Source organism: Abrus precatorius, unplaced genomic scaffold, assembly GCF_003935025.1.
Source record: "Abrus precatorius isolate BTA unplaced genomic scaffold, Abrus_2018 Scaffold11, whole genome shotgun sequence".
Taxonomy (NCBI): Eukaryota; Viridiplantae; Streptophyta; class Magnoliopsida; order Fabales; family Fabaceae; genus Abrus; species Abrus precatorius.
The window spans coordinates 14,108,503-14,125,898 of record NW_020874303.1 but is presented as its reverse complement, the minus strand read 5'-3'; the positions used below and the strand labels follow the sequence as shown (position 1 = coordinate 14,125,898).

Sequence of the window (17,396 nt, the reverse complement as noted above, 5' to 3'; positions counted from 1 at the left end):
ATTGATATTTTTATCTAAATTCTTTTAATTATTACACTCAAATAAACAAAAGATTAATTTTCATTTAAAATTTCTAATTATGAATTACTATTAATTTTGGAAATACAAAAAATATTTTAATGAAGTTCAACTTCTTTGTCACCTTCATCTTTTTTGCAAAGAACACAAATTAAAAAAAGGATTAAAATGAAGTTATCAAAATTAACTTTAAATTTTAAAATATTATCTAGATTTGATTCTTATAAAATTATGTCCCTATTTATATCAATTGAAAAACGTATTTTAACAACTCCCTTAAAAATATATCATTAATGACATGAAAATAATTAAATACATATGTTTAATTGATATTAAGTCACATAGTGTATTTAAACTCTTCCAATTTTGTAGGCACCCTAGCAATCACATTTTAAAGATTTAGAAGTGTTAATTTTACAACTATAAATTAATAATTAAAATTATAAATTAATTAATGATTATATGATTACTTAAAAAATTATATGTTTATTTTTTAAAAATTTGATTATTCAAACAATATTAATAATAAATAATAAATAATTCTGCTTATTTCTTTAAAAAAAAGAAAAGAAACAGTCCATGTGTGTGTGACTGCCTAAAAACATGACATTTATTAATCACCAAAAGGAAATATGTGACTGAAAAAACATATTAAAGCATCTTCATAATTTTAACGCATTTTAATATAGTTGTTAATAACAAATTAATGCAAATGACCCGTTATTAACTTGTGCCGGCTTGTATATGTATATATATAATTAATCATAGCCTGCAGGATAGAGTAAAAGACCTTCAACTATGGCTACGTTGATTGCTCCTTCCAACCACTCTCCTGTGGAAGATGCAGAAGCTCTCCGAAAGGCTGTAAAAGGTCACACTATCCCATTTCTTTTTCTTTATCAATGCATTTAGTTTGGTTGATTTTAAGTTTCTACCTTGAAATTCTGTGATTGATTTTCAATCCTTTTTACTCACTATCATAACACTAGTTTTTTTAATGTAAATTAGTTCTTCCCCATATATAAGACTAATAATTAATAACAATGTTAGAATAGTTTGAGCATGTGAAATTTTCAAAAGGGTGATTTAACTATCTCTAGAAAGAAACATGCAATTTAATAAATTACTTGGTTTAAAAACTTTGCAGGTTGGGGAGCTGATGAAAAAGCCATTATATCAATATTAGGCCATAGAAATGCTACCCAAAGGACCCAAATTAGACAAGCATACCATGATCTCTTCCAAGAGGATCTCATCAAACGCCTTGAGTCCGAGATCTCTGGTGACTTTGAGGTAATACCAAATTTGAAAATGTTTCTTATGAAAATTTTTTGGTTACTTATATTATATAGATGATAATGAATTTATTTTTATTGTTTTGTACCAATTAGAAAGCAATGTACCGTTGGATATTGGAACCTGCTGAACGTGAGGCTTTGTTGGCCAATCTAGCCCTTAGGAATGCTAATAAAAATTACCAAGTGATTGTGGAAATTTCATGTGTCCTTTCACCTGAAGAACTTCTTGTTGTGAGGCGTGCCTATCACAGTAGATACAAACGTTCCTTGGAGGAAGATGTGGCTGCTAACACCACTGGCCATCTTTCCCAGGCAAGTCATTCATAATATATGTAGTAAACTCCAGTATCAAACTCTTCAACATACTGTGCACAATTAGTCTATTTTTTAAAAAGTTAAAATACTTGCTTTGCAAATTGATTATTTTCGCAAAACCTTTTAAAAATGTGATCAATCACAAGCGAAGTGTTAAGGACATGTTGCTAGCATTCTTCTGATATATATATATTTTTTCTTTACACTAGCTATGGTATTTGGAGAGAAAGAAGTGAATGAGTGAAATGCTTAAGGTATAGTGATTATTGATCTAATTAGTATTTGGTCAATTTTGAGCAGCTATTGGTAGGGTTGGTGAGCTCATTTAGATATGGTGGCAGTGAAATTAATGCAAAATTGGCTCAATCTGAAGCTGATGCTCTTCATGAGGCTATCAAGGATAGGAATAGAAGAAATGAAATAATTATTAGGATCCTTACAACAAGGAGCAAGACCCAACTTGTGGCAACGTTCAACCGATACAGGGATGATCATGGCATTGCCATCACTAAGGTACAACAAGGAAGGGCCTCTTTCTTTCCTTTGTTAATATATTAATTCTCAATTGTTAAGCTTTTAAAACTACTCGTTTATTTTTTGTTTCTCCAAATATGTAATTTCAAAGAAAAAAAATATTTCTCATGTATGACAGAATTAAAGAACTATTAGTTTAATTTCTTAATTTTTTCCTTTTTTCCTGGGCAGAAATTGTCCGATGAAGGATCTGATGACTTTCATAAGGCCGCAAATTTAGCCATTAGCTGTATCAATGATCATAAGAAGTACTATGAAAAGGTGAAAATCTTTGTACGTAGATTCTTTCTGCATGTGACATCTTAGTTAATTTATTTCATATATTACAGGACAGGGTTCACCCTTAATTAGAAGATCTTGTTACAAAATAAAAAAGTCCCATGTGGGTTGAAAATAATACAAATAAATAAAATAATAAAAACCCAATCACTCTCTATATATACATTATAAAACATGGATGGACTATGTCCATAAAACATTCAACACATTTGTTATGGTTATACTATAATGTAGGTTCTCCGGAATGCCATGGAAGGTGTTGGAACTGATGAGGATGCACTCACACGTGTGATTGTCACGAGGGCTGAGAAGGACCTGAAGGACATAGGAGAGGGGTATTACAAGAGAAACAGTGTTCACCTTGAGCATGCAGTGGCCAAAGAAACTTCTGGAGACTACAAGAAATTCCTCCTCACTCTAATGGGAAAAGAAGACTAATTAAGTTTACTTCTTCAGTCATATATGTGATTGAAGCTGTTATCTCAGTTTCTTTGTTGTCTTAATTGTATGCGGCAACTTGAAGATCTCAATTAATGGTGGTAGTTGTTCCATCAGTATATGTACTGTGTTGGTTAAATATTATTGATTGGAAGGTCTTTGGAACTGCATTGGTCGTATTTATCCATAATTTTGTACAACTTCTGTTCACAAAATTTAGAACCATGATTCATATCAAAATTGATTAATCCTTTATTTTAAGCTTAAAATATGACCACGTTGCACAAACAGCAAGGTCAAGACATGGAAAAAATTTATTTATTATGATTATAAAATTTATTATTAAGAGTATTAAATTTTTTTGTTAAAATAATTTTGTGATGATGTTTACATTTGTCACATGTCATCCCTAATAAAAAATTAGTTGTGATATTTTGTAGTCACTAAAATAAAATATTTATTATAATAAAAATTAAAGCCACTAATAAACATAAATATTACTGATAAAATAAATTATCACAAATATATAATGAAATAATAGCTAATTTATTCATCACTATTGCAAAGTATTTTAAATTAATATTTTTATAATAATTTTTTAAATCTAATCAATAATTACTTCTAATTAATAATAATGAATATATAATTACTGAAATATATTATTATTTGACAACATTGATTGTCATTCTTTAAAATTAATTTTATGGTTATGGATATCTTATTTTTATAATATGATTTTTGTAGTGCCATAAGACATAGTTATAATTATTTTATTTTTTAATAAATAAATATCAACTAAAAACATAAATAATCAATTGATTCACACATGATATTTTAAATCATTTGTCTTTCACATGTTCAAACTAAAATATAATAAATATCTAACAATTTTATATTTTGAAATTATAAATTAAATCAAAATATATCACTAATGTACTGAAATTCAAAAATCAATTAAAAAAAATGTCTTGATTAATACAAATAAATGTAGATTGATTGATTAGAGACATATTATAATAGGAACATCAATAAAAAAAATACTTTAAATTACAAATTAATAAATTCACATTTAGTAAATAATGGACATGAGTCACTAAATAGTCTATTGAACAATAATTTAAATTCTATTTCAAATCATCTTAATGGTGGTTTACTTGCTCTCAACCACCTATTATATATGTTTGTACCTACATTGGGGTCGTTGTAACTTTTCATTATTTTGTACCCTTTCTTATCCTATGTGAAAAAATATATATAATATAAACTTGATAACATAGAGGCGTGAATCATGATGATGTTTGTACAGATAAAATAAAATTTTTGCAGTATAGACTTGTCTTTGCTAATGTTCAAGATTTCTTGAAATTTACGAATGCATGTTCAAAATTTTAAAGAGTTCCCATCAATGATTTATTTATGTGATCTATTACTTTGATCTGTCAGAGGATTCCAATAAGTTGAATATGTCCAAAAAGAATATCAAAGTTTCTAAACGACAATCGATATTGTATTGAGATTGAGACAATCTTTAGCTAGAGCTAAAAATGTCTGGAAACGACTTGGAGGTGATCTACATATATAACAATAATAAAAGTAAAATAAAATGATTAATGTGATAAAAATAAAAAATAATATTGTAAAAATTATTATATAAATATATTAATATATAATATAAATGTAATTAAAATAAGCTACCAGAATAATAGTTTTATATTATCATTTAATCATAAAAGTTATCATATTATTGATAGTTATTAATTTTTATAGTATAACTCGCTAGAAAATAATGTCAAGACTAATTTCAGTGAACTGTTTTATAGCCATTTACACTCTGTTGCTCATGTTTTTACAGAAAACCTACTTTGTTTACTTTGTACGGTGAATGTGTTCGACATTAACCAAGTAACTACAGTGGAACCTTGTCGAATCGTCATTAAAATAGAATAAACAAAGCAGAACATGTTTTCCTAGTTACTACCTTAACTTCATAGAAAATAACCACTCCATTAAACTCTGACAAAAATAAATAAATAAATGTATTTGTCAGCCACATATATTTGTTATCTTCTGTGACAGACTTATGGTTTTGATTTTAAATATTTAAACTTTCCAATTCTAATTTTAATTATTTTATAAGCAATTTAAAATTGTTAAAAACGTGCGCATGCACGCAAACTTGAATACAAGATGTAATAAAGATTTTATCCGAAATGATCGTATAAAAGTAACCAGAAATTAAATTTTAGTTAAAATTAATTTTATATTGAAGTAATTATGTTATAATAATTTTATTTATAAAGTAATTTTTAATTAAATTAATATTTTTTAGATCATAACTAAAAGGCTTGACAACTGACAAGTTGATTTTAATCAAAATATTAGTGAACCAATTAGATTATTCGTCAAAATTATCCACTGAATCAGACCAAAAAAATGGCAGAAAATAAATTCAAAACTTGTGAGTCACTCTCTCTTTTTCTCTCTTTAAAAAGAAAAGTATTTAAACTGATAAAATTTATTTTTCTATACAAAATTATTCCTTAATTTATTTTTTCTCAAAATTATTCCATCCGAATACATCTTAAAACATGATACCAATAATTTTTTTTATAAAATATTATCTTAAAATATCAATTTTTTCAAACTAGTAAAGACATATTAAGATATGAACATATGTTGATATTAGCATTTAGCGTATACAGGATATTTAATTTCTTTTTTCACAATTAAAAAAAGGAATAGCAACTTAAGTAATCGGTTGCAGAAAATCCAAATTGTGACATATTTACTAATTAGTCACTCATTTAGTGCATAGTGACTATGATTGTTAACTGCTTGATGAAAATATTCAGTTGCTAATATAGTCAGTCACTAAGTCTGCTGCAAAAACAAAAAGACAGCTACTAACAAGTAGTTGTCTATCTCAGTTTGTGATTAATTTTGTAATTGATTTATGATTAAATAAAAACTTTAGGATGTGTAATTTTTAATGTTTTTTTTTTCTGTTTTGACACTTTGTTTTCGTATTTTTTGGGTTAAGAAATTAATTTTAGTAATTAAGTTAAAGAGAACTTGTATATTCAAGAATTAAGTATGAACTATTTTAATAAAAATATATCTTAAAAATTAAAAGAAACTAGTTTGAAGTAGCTGAGAGAGAGTTGATTTATTGTTTGAACAATAGGTTAAGTCTATAACTTAACCTTCTTTTTTTATCATTGATTAAATTATATGTTTTAACTTTTTAATTGTATGCCTTTGATATCATTTTTTTTTTATAGAAATTTGTATTATAAACTAATCATGGATTTTAGATTATTTACGACTTTTTAATTAGTTTGATTTTAGTGAAATAATGTGTCAAATTTATTTCTTGTAGGATGATACTCTATTTGTCACTTTATTACTTGCATGACATAGTACACTTACTAAAACGGTTGTCACAAGTCTAAGAAAACTAATTTGGCTTCGTTGATAATGCAAGTTGTTTTCGTGTGAAACATTTGTCAAAGTTAAGTAAATCTTTAAGTCATATAGAAAGTAGATCGAACAAAAGGTTAAGATGGATTAGGATTAAAACTTCTGCCTCATTAACTTTTGGCCTTAAATTTGACTAGTAGTTTGATGTTTTCAGTATAAATTTTTTATTTGGCACAACTCTAATCTTTATTTGCAATGACAGTGTTACCTAAACAAACAAGAATAAGAATAAATAAATTCATGTTATGAGTTTTCAACTAATCTTAAGCTTAGTTAAGATTTAGAATTAAAAATCATTCTTATTCTTACATTATCACACATTTGTGACTTTGCACTTGTAACAACTCTAAGTGGTAATTAATATTAACATTTACATTAGAGAAAAAGTAGTGACTAAAAATAAAAATAAGTTAAACTATTCGATAAGGGCCCATAACTTAACCCATGAGTCCTAGTAATAATATTCATAGTAGTATTGTCACTATGGAAACATTTGTCAATGCTACAACTTTATTGTTTATCAATCTAGTTATTACTATCCATATGGTCTACCTACAAATTCTATTCCTTCATAAAGTTAAAGTGGTTAGTTATTTTTTCATAGCATGATGTAAGTTATATGAAAAGGAATATAACATTTCTCAAGTTAGAGTTGATAGTTATGTGAAAAAGTTGACTGGAACATTTCATAGGAGTTGTTGGGTTAAAGTGCATTAAGTGTTGGTATATGTACTAAGAACTTGAATATGTATATTAATATTATAACCAAATATATGAGATATTTATAGCATTAGACAAATAGAACAAGTCAACTAGAAAAGTAATATTTTAATTGAATTAAAATAATATTTTATTGAGCCAGACTTATTAAGAACGAGCCCTAGTGTAATATCTAAGAGAGAATTAAGGTTACACACCTTTGCGTGCTTATAAATAAGCCGAAGATATTTAGATCCAAGACACTTTTTGGAGAAATCCTAATCACCCATGAGCATCTAGGATATCGACAAATGAGAATTCTAGTGGGAGTATTCATATGAACTTTAATAGAGACATAACTGCCATTGTCATGTTCATGTTCAATTTCTAACATTGAGATGAGTTATAGATATTTGGATCATGTGTGATTCATCTTTTGTAGGTATTTACATTATTTATTATAGATTAGGCTTTTTAGTATATTTTAAGAACAAATAGGCTGATAAGCAAGTCAGATCGAGTTTAATAAAAATAATCCTATTATAGTATTTAAGCTTCATTCACTAATTATGTATTAAGTAAAGTTTAGACTTTTATAACTTGGCTAATTTCCACCCCTAGTAGTGACCAACTTATTGCCCATGACAAAAAGGTGTATGATGTCAACTTGGAAGAAATAGTTTGCCTCCATTTCTCTTATTGGTTTGTTAGCATCTTAGATTTGAGAGACAAGTAACACTCCACTATTATCTTCAATGCAATGTGGCCATGTTTACTACAAAATTGACTCCTTTTTTGCTTCTACTAGAGTTATTTGATGATCTACCTCTATTGGTATTCAAAGTTTGATTTCTGCCACCTCTTATATAGGACTCAAATTGTAATAAGGTTACTTGAACAACTTGCATTGAAATGGAGTCTATACTTTTTCTATTATTTCTTCTTGGGCCATTGATAATGCTTTAATTTCAAGAACACTAAAGGACTCAAAATGAGACATAACAAAAGAATCATATCCATCAAGGAAGCCATAAAGAATGGCTTGAGTAGCCTACTGCACTCAATTTTTACTTGCTTCTGAGAAGGGAAGTTTACCTCAAGAATTTTACATATAGGCAAGTGGCCTTGAGACCAAGAGTTCATCTTATTGTTCCTAATTTTAACAGTTTCATTGACATTCTCAAATAACTCAATTATCTACTGTTGTTAAGAATTTCTGAGGCATTTTTCCTAGTCTTGAGTGTCTCCAATTTGTAGCCTTTAATGGTGGCTAGGATTTGCTAGTTCCAAGCCATAATTTTGTCTCTTGATTGCAATTGGATTGGAGAAGGTTTAAATGTTGAATCATGGTTATGGATCTATGTCACTTCTCACCATTATTTAGATCTTAAATGATTTCCTAAAGAAAAAACTTGAAGAGAAAGAGAGCACAACTATATTGAGCACTGAAAAGTGCATATTTTAATATGTTTTATGACTTATATTTATGCATTTAAAGTTTATTTTATGGATTTTTCATATTAATTTTATTGTTAATTTTCACAATTAAACATGAGAGAACTACTGCTGCATTATAAAAATATTCTGAGCAAAAATAGGATGGTTGTAGCTAACCCCACAAGAAAGCACGGCTGTGCTTTGCACTTGTCAGTGCCTTATTATCTAGTATGGTCATGCTAAACAAATTTGCGTCAAAGTTTAAATTTGAATTTTAAATCTTGCAGGAGTTTTTATCTAAACACAGATTTAAATTTTAAAATATGGTGGCTGAGATTTTGATAGGGATAAAACCAATTTCCATTCAAAAAGATAAAGCTCAGTCACTGAAAATCGAGTAACTATCGAAGAACTCAGTGCATATCCTATATAAAGATGTCTTATCTCCTGACAAAGGAACCTTCTACATACCTTTTTTTTTCCCTAGGTTCTGACTTAATCAACTATTGAGAGTTATTGAAAATCATTGACAAAAATAACAAGTGTCTCTTTGGAGTCCGAGCGAGTGATTGAGCACCCCTTGGAGCGAGAGCTACTTCCATCCTTTTTCCTTTTGGGCCTTTTCAACTTGAATTCTCCTTTAAGTTTATGGATTTGTTTATCATGTTTTTCGTTATTTGTTTTATTATGGGGTAACTAAATTCATAATTAGGGCTATGGTGAAACCTATTGCATACTCTGTAATTTTTATGTTTAATATCGATGTTGGTTTTTTTTTAATGTTTGATTTTTATCCTATTGAATTGAATTTTGTATGCTAAAAAATAATCATCCTTAGTATCTCATAATTAATTATATCGTAGATGGTCGTACCACATGTAATTAATAAAACTATAAGATAAAACAAGATCAAAGGTTAGGTGGATCAAACTTAATTTTTCTCTTCTAACCGTTATTATTTTAATAAACACCAATGATCATTGAGGATAATTGCTTAGGAAAAAGAATATTGACATTGCATGATCATTGGGTATTAATAGAATAAGTATGGGTGGTTGGTAAACATTAAGGAAACTAATATTAAAATTAAATTAAGGAAAATATAGAAAGATTTAATAGGTGAAATCATATGTCCTAGGCTCTTTTCATTCAAGTTCTGTTAAAAACTACTTTCATGTGTTCATCTTGTTTTTAATTCATTACCCACTCTTTCAATTTAAACAATTAAATCAATGTGTTCTTGGTACTTGAAAATAACATCTATATGACGATAACTTAAAAACTTAATTTAAAAGTCTTTACTACTTTTCAACGGGTATACTTGCTCATGAACAAGCTCTACGGATGATGAACGAAATATAATATAAAGTCAAATCAACAATTATTTAAATGACTAATAATTACTCTTAGAATAATAATTAAATGTTAATAACAAGAGCTTATTCAAAGTGGTCCAATGTTTTCAATTTTTATTTTCAAATACAAATTTTAAAAAATAAAATATTTTTGACTAAAATAAAATAATTTTTTTTAACTTAATATCGAAACAATTTCACCTCAATTTTTGAAACAAAAATTACAATTTCAGCTTTAAAATTTTAGTTTAAAAACAAATTATTTAACTATCATATCTCCTAAAATACATGCAAGAAGCTACCATCACAACTAGCATGACCTTTGTTAATTTCATCATCATCATTGCCCCTGCCACTTTTACCACAACAATCCACCATCATTGTCTTTGCCACAACATTCATCACTATTATAATTACCACCATTGTTATTGTCACACTAACAACCACTAACTTTGTCAAGTTATTATCATTACCACTAAGATAATTATTTCCCCACCATGTTTGCTACTACCATAACAATCACACCAAACAAGGCCAACTGAACTATTATTTTTCCTTTACAATTTACAATTAAAAGTGATCCAATTCAGCTGGACTCGGCAGTTTGAATTTGGGAGAATAATAGCGAATATTTCTTCTCTTCCATTGATCAAATAACGTAGCAGTAAATGCTAGTAATGTTATTGATTGATAGTATAAATAACATGCTGATACAAGGATTTTACAAACACCAATAAGAGAAAATCCATCATATCAAACCGGATCCAAAATATTATCGAGAGTTTTATAAATGAGGGAAGCAACGTTCCCATCAGCGGTAGTAACAATAGTTCTAGTGGTTCCAATCTCTATCAAGGCCTTGTAAGGGTCATGTGTGTGAATTATACAGCGAGTTTGTGATTTGGCATCACTCACAATATTTTCCACAGATGCATTAATGCCCATATTTGATAATGCAGCCAAAAGCTTTTCCGAATCAGGTAAACCGCAATGTACCAAAGGCCTATCTCTTGAGGAATTGTTTTGATTATTGTCCAAAAGCAAGTGATGCTTAGCATTTTCCACTAATAGCTCCCCCTTTAATCTTGCAATATTGATTTCTTCCTTTATAAACGTTTTCCAATAAAACTGGGAAGCCAAGTCAGATGCAATTTTTAACTCTAAATTGTCCTTTCGGTATGACACTTTCAAAGTTTCAGCTTCAGTATAATACAAAACTGAAAAAGACTTTTCACTTGAAAAACTGATCAGTGACTTCAATTCCTCGGGGCACTAGAGAATAAAAAGGAGTAAAAACGAAAACAGACTATCAATTCATCGTATAAAACAATAATTAAGTGTATAAAGTATAAACCATAAAGTAACCTTTGTAGAAATTACCAGAATAGTCTTTGGCTGTAACATCTTTAGCAAAGGATGAATTTTCTGCAACCTACAGTGAAATCAAAATATGAAGAGATGATACTACATACATAAATCAATTTGTTAACAGCAAAAACTACACCTTTTATTGACCAAATTTCAAAGAAATAGTCTCTTTCAAAAATACACTATCAAACAGAGGTACTTTGAAACAGGGAAGAAAGAACAAAGGGGCATAGTTAATGTAATCCTATTCCCTGTCATTGATGTATGGTGCTGAGGAGCCCATCCATACACTGTCAATTCCATAAAAAACGGTAAATGAACAGTTAGCTAGGGTTGTATTTTACATTCTTGATATGTTCTTATCTCCTCTTTGTTCTTAGGGCAATACAATTAGAGACCACTTTGTAGTTCAATGTTTATTCATATTTTGAAAATTATTGGCAAGAATACTTGGGTCTATACACAAATGTGCACATTGGAAGCAACTAAGAGAAAGGTAAACCTACCCTATTCCAGAGGGAAACAAACATTGAAGAACCTTTATGGATACTGGCTTAAAAGGTAAGAGTGCTAGCTCAGGATTCAACACATCCTGCAAAGAGTAAAATGAATAAAATATTGGCCATAGCCATTCATAGTTTCAAACTTTATAAAAAGGACAAACTTAACATATTTCTAACAAAAATTAAAAAGTTACAGGAAAAAAAATGACCATAATGAAGCATCAAAAGTACTTATGTGAGGACTATAGCAAACCTCAAGGATAAGTAAAGATTTTGGATCACCACACCAACGGCGAAGAAGATGAACAACAGGACCCAGTCGCAGACTCCAGTGAGGACAAAATACAATGCAGGGTTCCTGCCAATTCAATCTACAACCAACATGTCAGTTTCTGTAAGCAAATAACAATAAAAAAAAGGTCTATGTAAACCATCTGTAACTTATGCAGATTCTTAAGGTTGAATGCTTCTCATACTTTTTGAGGCTATTAACAGAAACTCAAGACTGATATACAAAACACAAGATTTCCACCCAAATAGTCACATTGCAAGAACACATGATTTTGTTGCATCTAGAAACTTCACAGAAAAAATCAAAACAAAAAATCAATTTTGTTAATCATTGTCGTCCTCCAGAGTTCTTTATAAGAAAAAGATGGGATAAACAAGGTAAAAATCTCACATGAGTTGTTTGGAATGAATAGACGGAACGACATGAATCTTTTTCTCTTTTAGGAGCTTGATGTGTTCAAACAATGGTTCTCCAGCGAATAGCTGCCAACCAATTAAAATAGGTATAACGAAAGTCAAACTTCGTCAATAGAAATATGCAACTACAATGGACCAAATTCATAATTCTAAATGTCTATACTCTTTCTTGCCGCTGTTTGCAAAGCCACTCTGGTATGACGTTAAGCAATGCCAGTAATTCTTCGGCCACTGAAGAAATTATATAGACCGGAACCTACAAACAGAAAAATATCAAATATTTAATAAAAAGAAGTCAGTGAATAAGCATATCAGTTATTCCTCCAAAAATCCTTTAGCAAGTTATGTTACTTGGCTAGAAAATTATTTCTAGTTCACTTTTTAAACTTTCAATGACAGAACTTTTGGCTTTCCCTGTCTTTCCAATTACAAACACAAAAACAATGACAACAAAGCAATAAAATTTCAAAATATTAACACTGGTATGCAATATCATGATTCATGGACCTAAGGCTCTTAGCAAATGACAATAAAAAATGAGAATATGATAAACAAACAAAGGCTAATGCCACGTAGGTTTCTAAACACAGGCATTTTATCGGTGAGTAAGAACAAGCAACAACAATATGGGCATGTGGTTCCGCTGGACAGAAGGCAACAGGTTCAAACAAGGCTAATAAATGATACCTGATATATACATTCCATATTTTCATCGTAGTTTTTCTTGATTTTGATAACCATTAGTAGAAAACATTGAAAATAGAAAAAACACCTTCATGGCTGAAGCTTCAAGTGATTTTGTCATTTCCTCCAAAAGCTGCAAACTAGTTCCAAGTTGATTAATAGGAATTAGAACAGAACCCCCTTCTTTGACACTTTCTATAGCACATGAGGATATGAAAATTAGCTTTTCCTTATCTTCTAAATTCTCATCAGAGTTAAGGTTGAATCCAGCCACATCTTGAGAACTGCAGTAATAATCAACATGGAAGTTAATATTATCAGATGTAGATTTTCATTATCACGACCAAAAGATGACAGAATGAATTTTATAACAGCAATTACATGTATGAATACAACTTAGTTAGATGGGGAATAAAATTTCAGTATCTCATACCTCATAGGTGATGAATTATCAGCATTCACAGCAGAGTAATTATTCCCATCCTCAACATCTGATGCATCACTCAAGGATGAGAAGTCTGAATAAATTAATGCACAAGTCCCCTGTAGACTCTGGTAATCAAAAGTCATTGCATGAGCAGAAATTAAGCTAGAGCTTGAAAGATAAGCAATATCTCCCTTTGGACTATTTAGAACCCAATTACAACTTCCTATTTCTATACCAGAGCTGAATGCTTTTATAATCAATGTGCCATTGTAGCAAGCGTCCTCAGCATAATTAAGTGTGCGAATCTTTAGCATGCAATCCTTCACATCAGCTGCACTGAGAAATCCCACAGATTAAAATTTCAACCAAATTTTGTTATACTTTACTTCAAAGAATAAATTAACAAAGCAACAATGTTCACATAACAGTGTAAAAAGCAACACCTTAAAATAATGATAAAATTGCCATTTTAGCTTAGCATTCATAAAACAAAATTATAAGTCATAATTGAGTGCATGAAGCCTCTGTTTCGGAAAAATAAAAACAGAGAAATTGAACAACCAAACGAATGCATGCATGCATTGAACAAGTGACAAATAGAGTAGTGAAATAATCAATAATCAAATAGGATACATTTCAGCAGCATTTTAGTTCCTTTTCAATTTAACAATATAAGCTTATATTACCCTTCACTGAATCACATGATTCGTATTGGTGATAAAAAATCATGCCAATTCATCCATGTGTTGTAAAGACTCAAAGTCACATGAGATTCATCATATGAATGATATGATGAATAACCAGCTAGTTGAATTGCATTGAACCATTAAAGGCGAATCATGAATCATAAGATTGAAATAATTAAGATCAAATATAAAAATTATACAAGGTAAACAACTGAGAGAATCTTAGATGAGTTTTAAATACATTGGGTTGGGGTGATTTTGACAGGATTTTAGAGACAAAGCTCAAGCTTGAAAGCTAAGTAGTCAAAACCATTTCTATATGAAAATAATATTATTAATCAATCCCAAGATAATAACATATAAACAGTGCATGTAATAGTCAACCATACTTCATTCAGTTTTGGATGTAGAATATTGAGTCCCACATAAGTTTTTGGAGATAAATGCAAGCTACATTAAGGGTAGATTACCTGTACAACGGCATCCAACTGCCCAACTCCACTCCATCTTTTCCCAAGATTATTTCTCTCAATTCAGAAGGAAGCATTTCAAGCTCTTCCTGCCTCATCCATGTTGGGAAATTACACTCCCCAGGCCCATAAAACTGCCTGAATTCCGCATGCATTGATACAAGATCCTCCAGCATTAGCTTGCCCAATCTTGCTGATGCTTCAGTTACATATATCTAACCAATTGAACAAAATATGAAGTTAAGAAATTAGGGGGACAGAAATTGACAAATATGAGAGGATAGTCCAACAAATAAAATAATACAACACCAAAAGAATTACCTTAGCTGAGAAACCTTTCATCCGAGTAAGAAAAGGCAATCCCAGCATACCCATTGGACTGGAGATTAATACAACATCAATGAAAGCGGCATTCCATAGGTGCAAGTTATTAACAGTCTTGTACAACGGTTCTGCAAAAAGTAAGCTTTTAGCATCAAGGAGCTTTTCAATTTTCTGTCTCTTCCCAGACCCAACCCTTGAATTAAGAAAATCACTGGCCTTAGTTTCATTGCTTTCATCAAATAGCAGAGAATCCAAATCAGTGGGTACTGGAGAGAAGGCCATTAGAGCAGAAAGGTCTAGTGGGCAATCCAATAAGATCCTTATCCCACAAAAATTCAGCATGTGGCATGGTGGGAAGTGAAAGCCCCTGCCTTTGCTCAAACATGTCTGCAAAACCCAGGAAAGAAAACAAAAAATGAAACCCAGAGAAATTTTTCTGAAGAATATAAATCGATGGTTCCTTCGTATGGCACTAACAGAGACCCAAGATGGATACAGAAAGAAACTTACAAACTTCATAGAGGATGGAAAGGATAGACAGTTGCAGATTCCCAAAGGAACAAGTGCTAGTGGCTATTAAAGATGAAAGGGAGACAAATAGGAGCACAAGAACTCTTGGCTAAAGGGAGCGCTTCACCGTAAAACAACCTACAAATTTAACCCCATAAATTATCCTGAAAATGCAAATTTCACTTGTTTAGAAGTGTAGAGGGAGCTGAAAGAAGTTTAGAGACAAAATAAAAGGTTTGAATTTTGTATTGGATTATTAATACTAAGAGAGAAAAGTTAAGAGAATTTAATTATGTAAATAATATTATTATTTTATATATTTTTTTATTTTTAAAATAATATAAAAATTAAATTTTTTTCTAAAATTAATATTTTATTTTTTATAATTTTTAAAAAAATTTAGTTTAAAAACTAACATATTTAAAAAGATTATTTTTCTGTTATTATTTTTTTAAAATTAATATCATACTTTGTTAAAAATATTTATTAAATAAAAATAAATTAGTCATTTTAAAATTTGAATTAAAGAATTTAGAATAGAGAACTCAAAAACTTATAAGGTACGGAGATTTAGAAAAATTTCTTAACCATTCTTTCCCTCTCTCTTTGGCTAAACATGAAATTCAAACAGTAAAACGAGAAATTTGAGATTTAAAAACAATTAATTTCATAAATACATAAAGCTAGCAAACACACCTACCTTTTATCTTTGAACCATTTATTTTTTATATTAAAATTCTATACTATTAATATTTTGCATTAAAAAATAATAATAGCAAATAATTAAATTTGAAAAATATAAAAAAAAATTCTCTAGATTAGGTGAAGGAATTGAATGAAAAATTCTAATTTGGTGATAATAGAAAAAAAAATCTTCTTTAAACTAACTATACAAATAATAATTTCTTTTCTTTTTTCAAAGAATAATTTTTTAATCAAAAGCATTTTATTTCTAAAATACTATGATATTGATAATTTATATTCGATAACATATATGCAAGTCACACACAGACATATATATATCTTAAATAATGAACCACGTTAAAATCGTAAACTAGAAATGAAATTAATAAAAAATTTAATGATCAACATCTTTTTATAATTAAATATTTTAGACATTTCTCATGTTTTTCAATTTTTTTGTGACTAACTATCTCATATTTTATAAATTTCAAAACAATTCAGAATGAAAAAGGTATAAATAACCCAAAATTGCTTACACCTCTGGTCAAGGCCATATCACAGTAATTTAATAACTAAAATTTAATTAAACTAAAAATTACATATTTAGAGTGATTGTAAGGGAGATACACAACCAAAACTGCTAGATAGGGCACAAAACAAATGCAGGGAGCATTGAAGCCACAGTGGTAGAAGAGGCCAAGGAAGGAGAGACGTCTAAATCAACCCCAAGAAGAGAGTTGTAAGATATATGACCCCTCTCTTTTAAAGCATCTCTAATAATTCATTAAAATTTATAACAAATTACAAAAAGTTATTAGCAATTTTTTTATAATTTTTAATAAATTTATATCTCTTATAAATTATTTTAATTTATTTTATTGTAATAAAGTATTTTTAGTTTATCTTATTAATTTTATCATTAAATTATAATATAATTTATTATTTTAAAAATATTAAGTAAATATTTACATAACAATTATGTAATTTTATTTCAAAAGTGTATTACAAAAAGTGTGACATTTTTTTTTATTTGGTACTTAAAAAATTATGGAGTAAAAATAAAATTATTAATTTCTTAAAACTCACTTTAAGTAATTAATAATAAATGTTATTTATCTGAATTAATACAGGTTTTTAAGTAAATAAGATAAATTTAAAAAAAAAATAAAATAGGTTAAC

General features: G+C 28.9%; 2 protein-coding genes across 2 annotated transcripts; one reads left to right on the top strand and one right to left on the bottom strand.

Moving 5' to 3' along the window:
• Positions 1 to 816: 816 nt before the first annotated feature.
• Positions 817 to 2,882, top strand: LOC113856162 (annexin-like protein RJ4). Its single transcript, XM_027487872.1, has 6 exons — positions 817 to 889; positions 1,166 to 1,311; positions 1,410 to 1,628; positions 1,932 to 2,144; positions 2,337 to 2,426; positions 2,679 to 2,882. The coding sequence occupies exons 1-6, from the start codon at positions 817 to 819 to the stop codon at positions 2,880 to 2,882; spliced, it is 945 nt and encodes a 314-aa protein (XP_027343673.1).
• A 7,566-nt stretch (positions 2,883 to 10,448) lies between these two features.
• LOC113854705 (integrator complex subunit 9) lies at positions 10,449 to 15,669 on the bottom strand. The gene is made up of 11 exons (XM_027485871.1): positions 15,534 to 15,669; positions 15,021 to 15,410; positions 14,700 to 14,914; positions 13,550 to 13,879; positions 13,205 to 13,400; positions 12,596 to 12,688; positions 12,407 to 12,498; positions 11,978 to 12,095; positions 11,728 to 11,813; positions 11,234 to 11,285; positions 10,449 to 11,125 (listed from the first exon to the last, which is right to left on the bottom strand). Exons 1-11 carry the CDS (start codon positions 15,540 to 15,542, stop codon positions 10,607 to 10,609), a joined length of 2,100 nt encoding a protein of 699 aa, XP_027341672.1. The 5' UTR covers positions 15,543 to 15,669; the 3' UTR covers positions 10,449 to 10,606.
• Between the last annotated feature and the right edge of the window lie 1,727 nt (positions 15,670 to 17,396).

Excerpts from the sequence above, each read along its gene's own strand:
- LOC113854705 (XM_027485871.1), bottom strand. Across the intron at positions 13,880-14,699 it reads AGTTGGATGCCGTTGTACAG|TGCAGCTGATGTGAAGGATT; the intron begins GTAATCTACCCT and ends GGGATTTCTCAG. Across the intron at positions 12,689-13,204 it reads TTGAAGCTTCAGCCATGAAG|GTTCCGGTCTATATAATTTC; the intron begins GTGTTTTTTCTA and ends TTCTGTTTGTAG.
- LOC113856162 (XM_027487872.1), top strand. The coding sequence starts at position 817 with ATGGCTACGTTGATTGCTCCTTCCAACCACTCTCCTGTGGAAGATGCA. Across the intron at positions 1,312-1,409 it reads AGATCTCTGGTGACTTTGAG|AAAGCAATGTACCGTTGGAT; the intron begins GTAATACCAAAT and ends TGTACCAATTAG. Across the intron at positions 2,427-2,678 it reads ATAAGAAGTACTATGAAAAG|GTTCTCCGGAATGCCATGGA; the intron begins GTGAAAATCTTT and ends ACTATAATGTAG.